The 12,133-nt window shown below is 38.7% G+C and overlaps 2 protein-coding genes across 2 annotated transcripts in view; both read right to left on the reverse strand.

Moving 5' to 3' along the window:
• LOC129371628 (kelch domain-containing protein 8B-like) overlaps nucleotides 1-1,381 on the reverse strand; it is a 140,043-nt gene extending 138,662 nt beyond the window's left edge. The window contains exon 1 of the mRNA XM_055048328.1: nucleotides 1,003-1,381. The gene's annotated coding sequence lies outside the window, so the exon portion shown is untranslated. The remainder of the gene's footprint in view (nucleotides 1-1,002) is intronic.
• A 3,000-nt stretch (nucleotides 1,382-4,381) lies between these two features.
• si:dkey-32e6.3 (uncharacterized) lies at nucleotides 4,382-11,789 on the reverse strand. Its single transcript, XM_055048327.1, has 6 exons — nucleotides 11,105-11,789; nucleotides 10,025-10,197; nucleotides 9,588-9,806; nucleotides 8,089-8,249; nucleotides 7,881-8,013; nucleotides 4,382-7,388 (listed from the first exon to the last, which is right to left on the reverse strand). Exons 1-6 carry the CDS (start codon nucleotides 11,322-11,324, stop codon nucleotides 7,212-7,214), a joined length of 1,083 nt encoding a protein of 360 aa, XP_054904302.1. The 5' UTR covers nucleotides 11,325-11,789; the 3' UTR covers nucleotides 4,382-7,211.
• Between the last annotated feature and the right edge of the window lie 344 nt (nucleotides 11,790-12,133).

The following is a 12,133-nucleotide window of genomic DNA, read 5'->3' on the forward strand; positions in this document are numbered from 1 at the left end:
CTCTGCCACTTCCTGATTTCTGGGTACAAAATGTTTTCAAAGATTTTTTTTCCATCTTAAGTGAAAATGTATGTACTTTTTTCTAGGGTTTTGGCTTGATTATTTGTGTTATTTTAGCAGATCACATGTGTTAGAGTTCGTCCAGCTAACAATTATTTGATTACTAAAATAATTTCAATAATCTGAATAACTGTTTCAGCAGTGCTACATTTAATTCTAAGGTCTCAGTAAAACTAAATCAAACTGTAGAGTCAAAACCAACACTGGTTTGCAGTTCTGTCACTTCCAGACTGTAATTAAATGACACACAGGTGTATGAGGAGTAAACAACTAACAGCTATAGTTTGGTTTAGTTAGGAGTAAACAACTAACAGCTATAGTTTGGTTTCATAGAGGGGAAAAAAATGTGGGAGTTCATATTTCAAAAGTCCCACATTTCAAATGTGGGAGTTTGAAATATGAACTCCCACATTTTTCACAAGCTAAATATTTAGCTTGTGAATTAAATATTTAGCCACATATTTAGTTCCAAACTACATATTTAAGTCACAAGTTACATATTCAGCTTTCAAACTAAACATATAGTACAGACTAAATATTTTCCAAATTTGAACTTTGAACTCCCTCATTTTCTTTCTATTACAGGCTAAATAAACCAAATTGATGAGACTTCAGCTTCCTAAAGGAGCATTCCTTTTTTTTTAAATTTGTGCCAAACAAAGTGGAAAGTGGGGCAAACCCAGAGAAAGACATTCTGTGTCTGTCTCTTCATCTGGTCTGGAACACGCGGTGACGCGACCATGATCCAGCAGCCTCTGTGCGCCAAGCTGCTGCGCTGCGCTGCTGCGCCAAGCTGGAGCGCAAAGCTGCGGCGCAGCGCTGACCCGTTCCTCCACATCCACACCGCGTGCCGATTAATCGAGCCCAAAAGCAACACCTGCGCGCTGCTTACATGCACGACGCAAGCGGCGTTTAAAGTTCTCCGTAAAGCTTTTACCTTACCTGTTTCAGGAGCCCGCGGTGCGTCGGAGTTCGCCGGAAAAGCTCCGGTGAACACTTTGAAAGCGCGTCGTTTCCAGCGTGGAGATCCCACTCGTGTTCTCTCAACGACCAATCCGAGGGACAGAAAACCAAAAAACATCAATATTTCCTCTCCTCCTCTTTCACGAAGCGCTCCGCTTTCCCTCGGCTCTCAGCGTCCCTCGCCTCCCTCTCCAGCGCGCATTTTATGCAAAGGCACGACAGCAAGTCCACGCTGTGTGCCAGCAGTTCCCACGCTGACCTCTGACTAAAGCAGACGATTCTCCTCTGCTTTAAGCTCAGCTTTTAATCCCGTCGCGTCGTCGTGCGGCCCGGAGCCTCGGAGCTTCGGCTGCAGAGGTTCCCGGGACTCGACCTGCAGCAGCAGGTAAACTCCACACTCACCTGAACCTGAGGACGCTGCCGCCCGAGGTGAGAGCAGCTGAAACACAGCAACGCTGCCCCCATGTGGTCAAAAAGGAAAACTCCGTTTCCACTTGTAAATCCCAAAGCACATTTATTTGGCCATCAATGCTATTGGAAGACATTGATTGCCGATCTATAAATGCATGAAAAAGATGATTTTTGAAACCAAAAATGGTTCAATGAAATAATATAAAATAATGAATAGACCCTACAAATCAAAAGGAAAACAGCAGCTCTTGGTATAATCCCCTCTTTCTGCTCCCCCATTCACTACAAGGTTAGAGAATGCAGCTTGCAACCACTGGGGGAGAAAAGGCCTATATTAAATATTAAAATTAATACCAGACCATTAACAGACTAAATCACCTCTTTATAAAAAGAAAATGGCAGCAAGGTTTAGGTTTGCCAAGTCTTAATGAAACTATAAACCTCTAAAATAATGTTATTTAGATTAGATGTGTGCAAGAGGAAAATGTCTGACAGTAACGCAGAACACAAGTCAGAGGAAAAAAAACAACACATGCAAAAGAGGAATACAGGACCAAACATCTCAACCATGATGAAATAGAAATGAGTCATCAGAGTACTTTAGATTCTTCTGCCAAACTAGTAAGTACCAAACTATAACTATATTCATTTTGTCATATGTGTCATAGGAGCTCTTTCAGGTCATGACCTGGTGGTGAACCCCTTCAGTGTAGGTCCATATGATGATGCTGTGTTTGTTGTCATCATCACCTGCTGCCTATCTCTGTAACACATGAGAAGTTTTTCATACCGACTGAGTATGAGACTGCATGCTGGGGAATCTCCCACCAGCATACTTGGACAAGTGAGATTTTGTTTATCAGCCGTTACACTGAGACTGGGTCCCAGCAGGCATGTGATTGTCAGTCCATCCAAACATCCAGACGCCTGTCGACTGCTCTCATTCCTCAGAGACAACCTCACCATACTCATTGAGACGATGACTGAGGACCCATCAGCAGAGAAAGTTGGGTTCTGATCCAAGCTGCACCTGAGGCCTATAAGACCAGGGCTGACATTTCCATGAACCTGAGGTGGCAATATTCTGGGTTACTCTACTTCATACCCATTCTCTTCCCCTTTCCCTTTCTCTTCAAATATTTTGATTGATTTGATGTCAAATAAATACATTTGTGTACACATGTATCAGTTTAACCATAACAAATGTATCCTGTCATTCAGTGATTATTCCACTGTCTTTGGATAACATGTCCTAAAAATAAGTCAGATGGCCTCAGGTAATGCTTTTAATATTTTCCTGTAGACACATTGCTGAAGTAATTTTTCAAGATGGCCGCCTTTGTGCTTTTTAATTTAATCATTGCAAACAAAAATATCAGTTTTCATGATGGGTAAACTTTATGTTACATCATACTCATCCTACTCATACAACTTTAAAGTAACACATAGAAAAACCTGACAACTGAACAGGATATTTGCAAGACACAGAAAATAGTTTAAACAGAAGGAGGCGTTACCGCCACCAACTGGCAATAGCTTCAGTTAATTTTCCAACAAAGTACTTTTTCTAAACAAAGAAAAGGTCTAAGTCCTAAAATATAACCCATTAAATATCAATGATCAAAAAATTAGTTTCCGACAATTACAGCTGGCATAAAAAAAGACAAACCGGAAAGGCTGTTGGGGGCCCCTGCTGATTTGGAGGACATAAGCAGCTGATCTGTTTGTTTTCCAGGCAGCTGCCCCAAGATTTTAACAACTGAAAAACTAAACTTCCATCATCTTTTATTTAGTTGGATATTCATGTTTTACATGAAAAAAAAAAACATTTAAGAAAACTTTTTTGTTTACACTTCAAGTTTTGACAAGATAAAAATACACATCGAGGGCGACGCCTTCCAGCTGCTGTGGCTTGGTTTTTTGACTTCTAAATATTTCAGTAAATTGTTCCAGGAACAAACCATTTCACTAACAACCTCAATCGCTAGAATTCAAAACTTCAAATCTTCTGAGGAATAAAGGCAGGTTTTCTTCCACATACATGAGGAAGATCTCAAAAAACAGAAATAAACTCTTCAAAGGACCAAACCCTAACACCTGGGATTCAAATCTGTTTGAAAAAAAACACCTGGTGAAAAAAAACAAAAGTAATTCCAGACAACCTTAGAAAAAATTGTAGTAGTGGAAAACTCTTATTCCTGTCAGGAGTCAACAGAAAAGCAGCTTTTATTGTCTGACTCCTTCTACTCCTCCAAGGATGTAACAACAGTTTACAGAACCATGAAATATCTTTGCAGTATTTTAAGATTTTTACAAAAGTAAAGAAAATTGTATGTTTAGCAAATGAACTTTTATTTCTATATAATTCAGATATGTACAGTACAGTTTAAAAAAAAAACAAAAATAACATCCTGAGACTAACATCAACCATGCAATTGAAAGCATGGTTGAAAAATGAAAAAATGAAAGCTAAAGACAAACCAAAGTCATCATGGTTGCATAGAGCAGTGTGTTTTCCAACAATGGTCCTTAAGGCTCACTGCCCTGCATGGTTTAGATGTTTCCTTGCCTCAGCCCAGGTGATTTCAGTAGACAGGTGTTTGTTGAACTACAATCAGCTGAATCAGGCGTAGTAAAGCAGAGAAACATCTAAAACATGCAGTGAGCCTTGAGAACCAGGCATCATCATCACAGTTCTGTAATCAGAACTGTGATAATAATAATAATAATAATAATAATAATAATAATAATAATAATAATAATAATAATAATAATAATAATAATAATAATAATAATGGAGGAACCGGGTTCCTGTCTAAGAAAGAAATTCAAATAATTGATTTTTACTAAAATCAATTATAAGCTACATTATCAGCTGCATTTGTGTAGCTGATAATGTATCAGCTACATTTTTGGCAAAGAGATAAAGAGATGAAAAAGACCCAAATATATATTAGCTTTTTATTTGTTTTTTTATCTCAACATCATAATCAAACACTGAAAATATTTGAGAACTTTTAAATATGATGTGACAAAGCAGATCTTTTTTTTTTTTATTTTCTTCTATGCTGAAGTAGGATTCAGATTTATTTTGCAACCACACACCAATGAATCTTTGACCTCAGTTCACCTGGTCACTGACAGTAACTATGGGTGGCTTTTTCCCTTTTAACTTCATATGTGAAGATAATTTACTGACAGCATCAAACAAATAGATAAGCTCCACCTAGCGTAATGCTAGGTGGAGCTTCTTCTCTAATTCCTAGTCAATTGTATATTAACACATTTTAAAGCCATTTATGTTTAATAAATGTGTAATATTTTCTTTCTCTGACTCAATAATTATATATTATTTCAATAATATATAATAATTGATTATTGAAATAATATAATTTTATTTCAATAAATATATCATTTATTGAAATAATATAATAGTCCTTATTTGGCAGTGTAATTATGTTAATATAAACTTTTAAAGGAGTCTTCAGTTTGGGTTATGTAATATAAAGCCTGTCCTCAGCTACATAAAAACACTGCAATTATCTGCCTTCACGTGCAATTTATACCATCCTTACTTAAAGTGCTTTTATGTTAGCTCTTCATTACCTCATTACCTCACCTGTCTAAAACCAAACATTAAATATACTCTAAAATCTGTAAAGAAAGCTTTAAAAATACTTCACACTAAGTGCTTTAAAGAATAAGAGAATAAGTCGATGCAAATGAAACCCCAACATCGTCCCAGTAGTTTTATTTAGACAAATCTGCTGAGGAATGCTTGGTGAAAACCTTCTCCTAAAAGCTGGTTCACACTGTGTGATCATGCTCCATTAGTGGTGAAGGAAGATTTCTGATCTCGATAGTGACTATCGACATCAGATTTAAATACCAAGCTATGTTCAAAATGTCCTGCTTCAACAGATTTTTGTCCTCTCTGGGCTTCCATCAGTCTCCTGTTCTTTAACCGATTCTGTTGACAATAGCGCTAACACATGTAACTTGGTGTCCAAATCCCATTGGAGCTTTCTGATGTGATTCTGCTAAACACTATCTTACACCAAAGAGTGTTACAGTAGCATACATGTACATTCAGAATTTCACAGTATGACGCTTCCACAGTGCGACATGTTCAAGTCTGTTCAGATCCACTTCCATCCAACTGTCCTGCATGTGTGGTCAGGGGTACACCCTGGTCGTTTAGCCGGACAAATAACCAACCACACACACCGACCTAAGTACAACTGGGATACACCAATTTACAACTGCTACGTTATGAATTGTGATTCTTAAATCACAATTCATTCATAAAGCCACATCAGCATCTAATTCCTGTGACCTAACGATAACAAAAGTTGAGGTAAAAACTTTGGGTAAAAACCCAACAGCACAAGTGGCTTTGCTATGTTTTTGAAAAAACTGTAGCTGTTTGATACCAATTTCAGACTCAAGTATCTTGTGAAGAAACATTGTTTACATTGTTTGATACATTTGGAGAGATATCTGTGGGGCCATAATTTTGAAGCTACAGCCAACATGAACAGATTGTTGTAAAGCGGTACGACCCTGTAGTTTGTCTGGTAAATAAATGAAGGCTACCATTTCAGAATGAAGTATGAGCATGTAGACCTCCAAAGCATACACTACTTAAAAATTTAAAGAGAACTGTCTAGGAGACTCAAGTTCCATACAAGTCAAGTCTCAAGTCATGAGAGTTCAGGCACAAGTCTTTGTTTTTGCGTTTAAAGCACAACTTAAGTCCAAGTCTGACAGTCAAATTATCATTTCTGCTGTAAAAGTTAACCCAAAACTCCTGCCAGATTTAAGTTTGCCATAATCAAAAACCTTTCTCCTCAGTGAAAGTAAAGTTTTGGAGTGGCCAAGTGAACAAAGTTTTTTTTTTTTTTTATCTCAATATCACTGTTCGTCATTGGCATATTGTGAAGAGCTGCTTGAATTGCAAAAGGAAGAAATTGCTAGTTATTTAAGTTCCATCCAGTCAGGAGTGGGTGGCACTCATTTACTGCACAATGAAAATGTTTTTCAAAGTAAAGAGGTGGTAAAGAATCTACGACTGAGGCTACATTCACACGTCGGGTCTTGATGCTCAATTCAAAAGTTTTGCTAAAATCTAAATGTTTTTTTTCCTTTTTTGTGTGTTCAATCATGCTACTAATTTAATATGATCACAACCAGACTTCTCTGTGTGAATGGAGACAAACTCCTGATACGACTCCCATGTGCAGAAGCAGAACGTTGATGTCACACAGCAGCGGTCTATTTACAGATCTAATAATGAATGTCTATGGATTTTAAACTTGTTGAGAAACTGAAGTTTTTTTTCCATCGATTAGTGTGTGACTGTAAATCATGTTTGTTTGGTTTTTTTTTAATAAATAAAACTGACAGTCATTTTACATTGATTTCATCAGCAAGACAAAACTAGATAAAAATGTTAAATCTGCCAGGTGTATGATAATGTCGGGTTGGTAACTGCAAGAACTCTTTGTATAAACTGACAATCTTTTGTGAATCCCATATTTTATCAATGATAATTACAATTTAAGTAATCTCAGTGCTACACTTTTGATAAGTCCATGTACTGCTGATGAATAGCTCACAACCCTCCAGCACAGTGAGCTGCTGGACGGTGACCCAACATCACACTTAAAGTGGCAGTGACTCTTAGTGAGGTGGGATGGAAGTGTTGTTTAGTTGACAGCTGCACTGCAAACTGCAGATTGCATGGACAAACCTCACAGAAACCTAGAAGTTATCTTCTAGACTGTCCCATTCCAGAGGTTTCTCTCGTAGTTTTCCAGGCAGATGTGAACGCGCTGGGTGAAGTAGCTGTGATCCGAAATGGCTCGCAGGAGGTCGGTCTGGACCAAGGAGATGTCGTACAGCTCCGCTGTGGATGCTGCACGGGTGTCATGGCCGCCAGGCTCCAGGAACACCTGGCCCGTGTGGAGACAATGAAGAGGAAGGTGAGCGGGGGACACAGCAGACGGGATGAAGATGACATTCTTACTGCATTTCAAAGTCGAATGAGTATTTTGGAATGGGTAATAATCAATGGGCATATATTTTTTCCAACACACCCTAGAGATAGCTCTGTCAATATCTGCTGTTCAGCAGCTTCTGAAAGACTCAGGCAAACAAGCATTTCCCATCTCAATTCACTTTCCCTGCCATTTGGCCCTCAGATTTTATTTCACAGATTATCTGTCTCATTCTATTATGACCTATATGACCCTAGGTTTTAACTAATGTAAAAAAAAAAAAAACATTTTTGTAGAAGTTGCATACACAGATATAGAATATACTGTTGCTTTCATCAGTTAGTTCATGATACTTTCATAAAATAGCCACAAACAGGATCAAAACTAATTGTGTAGAAGTTTCAATTCATATTTGAACTAATTAGGACATTAGTGAAACCACATTACCTTTGGACTAACAATGGTGTCCTCATCATTTTGTCGGATATTGTCGTCTATAAAGACATGCTGAACATTCTGGTCAAAGGGGTCAATCCATATGGGCTTCCCTCCTCGGATGGAGAAGGTGTTGGTAGCCCACCTGCATGCAGACATAGATTAAAATAGAAGGAGAAAGAACAAAGTAGTGTATGTGCTGCAGCATCAATTTGTGTACCAGTCAAAGTGGTCCTGGAAACCACCGAGACCCTCCACAGAACTCAAGTACTGGTAGAGTCCTCTCTCTCCATCACGAGTGGACACGCGCTTTTCAGCCCGGCTCAAGACGACCCCTCGCTTGCTACAGCGGATCTTACCTGGAGTCATATCCACTGTGAGCTGAACCAAAGCAAAACAGAGAGCAAAGGTCAGAGTTAGTAGAAGAAGAGGGTAAGAGAAGAGAGGTTTAAAGAAAGCAAGTCCTAAAGCTTGATTGTCTAAGAAGGAACCTACATTAAATGAAGACCAATTTTCTTCATCAGAGTGTCACACAACAGCTGAGTGTCTTCAGTCAGAAGCATCTTCAAATCGTTTGTTATACAGACTCTGAAGATATCTGTATGATACAGTTTACAGCAACACCAAATTTAACTTTAGGATTAATAAAGTATTTTTTTTTTTACCAAATTTTAGAGTTTTAGTTTCCAGTTGAAAATTTAAAATGTTTCAGTTTATAGCTGATAATTTAGTTTGGTGTCAAAGAGGAAATAATTCCTAAGGAAGATAACACTGAACCATCGCTAAGCACCTAAAACAGACAGCTACACAAAAAATATGTAAGTACAGTTAGATCACTGTGTGGTGCTTTCAGGTTCTGTTTGTAAATCACAGTTTGTAAATCTGTGAAGTATCACAACTTCACAGCCATGCTGGAAGTTGTGATACTAAAAAAACATCACCAGCGATGAATAAAACGGTTTTAGTTTTGAAACTGTTTGATTCATCTTCCTCTAATCTTCTATGTCAGCACATCCAGATGTTTACATTAATGAGGACAAATAATCTACTGCTAATCACTGTTTCACCAAAATTATTTTTTTATCATTATTATAGCAAAATTAAGTAACTATGTTCACTTCAGTTGTTTTAAAAATGCTATATCAAATATTACTTAAAAGAAACGTTACTTCCTGATGTAACACCTCGTTTCTTTAAAAGCTCCTTCTCTTTCTGAAACGCCGCCTACAGGAAGTCATCGCAAGATGCCTCCTCTATTGACCCTTTAACAACATTTATATCAGCATTGCACTGATAAGTATAATGATCTCAGCAGATGTGCAGTTCCACCAGGTGTTTTCTAATTGCTGCTGGCTAGTCTGAAGGAGCTGAGTGGATGAGTCACAGAGGAGGGCTGCTCTAAGATCAGAAGGTTGGAATCTGCAGCAGCTTACAGGCAGAACATGGTTAAACCAGGAGTTTTAGACAGCTGAACAGTTGCCATGGAGATCAAAGGATTTGTCAAACATGCACAGAAGAATTAAAGCAACACTCCATGAAAAAGATTTATTGATGAAAGAATAACATTATAATGTGATGTAAAGCTCAAAAAAGTTGATTTTACATAACACTGCCCCTTTAAGGTGATTTTCTGTCACCTGAACAGTTAATAGGCAGTGTTCTGCAAGGCAACACTGAAAATCTAATATTAGTTGATGTTTAGGAGTGACCCTGCCTCACCTTCAGCTCAGCCAGATCAGGGAACATTGGGTGAGCTCCCTCATTGACTGCCTGAGACACGGCCTTCAGCACCCGAGGAAGGTCTGTCCCAAACGTGCGGAAAATGACGGCAAACTCCCGTCCTTCCCTCGCCAGATCTCTGATCAGCTGGAAGAAGGAAGGGAGGATCCAGTGGTAGAGTCGACCATCTTCTCCTTTAACAGTCAGATGCTTGTCTTCCTGTGGGCAACAGCGTTAAAATATTGTGTTTGCATGATGTCGACTAATTGCAAAGAAATCAAGCATGTCCAACAGCATCCCCCCTTTGACATCAAAAGTAATGTAAACCCAAATTTATTCTGGCCTATAATACATCTGAGTGTAGCTAGCTGCACTGCTCAGAGGGGAGTCATCTTCGTCTGACAGCGTCAGGAAGGTTTCTGTGATCGCTCACTTGCCTTGACGCCCTCAGGCCAGCGGAGCAGCTCCAGATGTTCCTCCAGCAGCCCTTTGAAGCGTCGCCCAGCAACAGAGGTGAAGCCTGGAGAACGTCCAAACTGAGAGTAGTAGCTGGAGGCGTCGCTGCAGGGAGGTAACAGGGAGGCGGAGTCACTCAGCCATTCCCATTTTCCTGCAAGAATTACCCAGCATGCAAGAGTGTCAGAGATGGAAATGATGTATAAAGTTATTCCGATTAAAAACTGTAAAGCTGGGGGTCGGCCTGAAAAGTCAATAACTTCTAAAAAGGTTTTCTCATCCAAAGCAAAAGTGTCTATTCTGCTCACAATTGACTATGTTCAAATTGTCATGTTATTCAGTTGAGTGACATTTAACATCATAAAATAACACAAATCATATTTAGTGCAGCATAACAACCTACTAATCTTTTCCCACCACAGGGGAGACTGGTTAATATCCCCCTGTGTTTACTTGTGTTGTTTCATTCTTTTGCTCAGGATGAGAACATCTACTGTCATAGAAGTAATTTAATTCAAAATGGCTTTTCAAGTATGATTTGAAATGTGTGAGATGACGTGTTTTTATCATTGGAATAAAATGATGGGGTGAAATATAAATTTAAAAGTGACAAATGTTTTTATAGATGAACTAAAAAGTAGGTAGATAAATATTTTGCTTATATATATATATATATATATATTATATATATATATATATATATATATATATAGTCAATATAAAGTCAATATTACCCTAACGAGAGGTATTCTGATTTTTATGTCTTGCTTAAAAATGTTAGAACATAAAAATACTAATATTTAACGTAGACACTTTCAGGAATGATGTCATTTCAGTCTTCCACAGAGTGGAAATGAAAGTGGAATCAAGAAAGTAGTTCTTAGTCACTACTTTAGTGTTCATATGACTTAAAATAAATAGATTAAGTCAATATAATGCTGAAATGTTTGAATACTTTCTAAACAGCATGTCCATTCATTTGTTTCCACGTGTGTTCTAGAATCAGAACAATAATCTCCCGGATCAGCTGACAGCAGCTGGACTCCCTGCTGAGTGTTTACCGTGTTTGCTCATCTTCCCCCAGGTGACGGTGGTGAGGAAGTAATCCAGAGCAGCCACCGTCCCCTGTCCGGTCACCGTGTCCGAGACCAGGATGGTGTTATTCAGGTCCATGTGTACAATTAACTTTTTCCTCGACGCGTGGTCTTTTTCCTCGGCGCGAGGAACCGACACCGGCACACAGACACTTCCGCTCTCCGTTCCTTCGTGTTCCTCCGCCATGACAGCTCTGCGTTTACACAAAGGGAAACTTTCTATCTCCCCGCCTCAGCCATGAGTCAGTTACCAGCCGGTATCCACCAAACACACGGAATATCAACCGCTAACTGCTTCCTGATTCCCCGCTATCCATCTTCTTCTATCTCAATACCAGGCGAGTTGGTGACGAAGACGCCAAATAGCGCCATCTTCCTGTGAAAAAGTTTTTCACATGCCTGTTTCATTTCGTTACAAATAAAATTGTCATTTTGTTTGCAGTGATTAAACTAAGTTTATTGTCTCACAGTTGACGCCTTTGCTACACTGATGTAATGAAACTGATGAAGCCAGATGGAGATAACTAGAATTAAGACCCGCTGTAGTGCAGAGAGGACTGGTGGTTGAGATATAAGGTAGAAAAACCCAAATGGGTGAATAACAAGTTGCCTGTATGCATCAAAATGTTTTTAATCTGTATAGGTGGTCTGCTTGCGACACAGAGGAAAGAGAAAAATCCAAAATATTTTTATTGACCAGAGCAAACCAAAGCAAAATGCAGACAGGACATTTTGAGATTTATGACAGCAAGTTCAATGAAAAGGAAGTAAAACAAAACAAAAGAAAAAAAAAAGGAACAGAGAACATGAGGACTGAGTGAGCAAAGGGAACTAATCCAGCAGAATGTGAAAGAACATGAGGAGCTTAAATAAGAGCTTAGTTACTGGAGAAAGAAGACTGACTGGAAACAGAATGCAGCTCTGAGGAGAGACCATGCAGGCAGGCTGAGAGACAGAGAGATAATAGAAAAGAAGAAGAAGCTGACTGATCGATCG

Source organism: Poeciliopsis prolifica, unplaced genomic scaffold (assembly GCF_027474105.1).
Source record: "Poeciliopsis prolifica strain line A6 unplaced genomic scaffold, Auburn_PproV2 SCAFFOLD027, whole genome shotgun sequence".
NCBI lineage: Eukaryota > Metazoa > Chordata > Actinopteri > Cyprinodontiformes > Poeciliidae > Poeciliopsis > Poeciliopsis prolifica.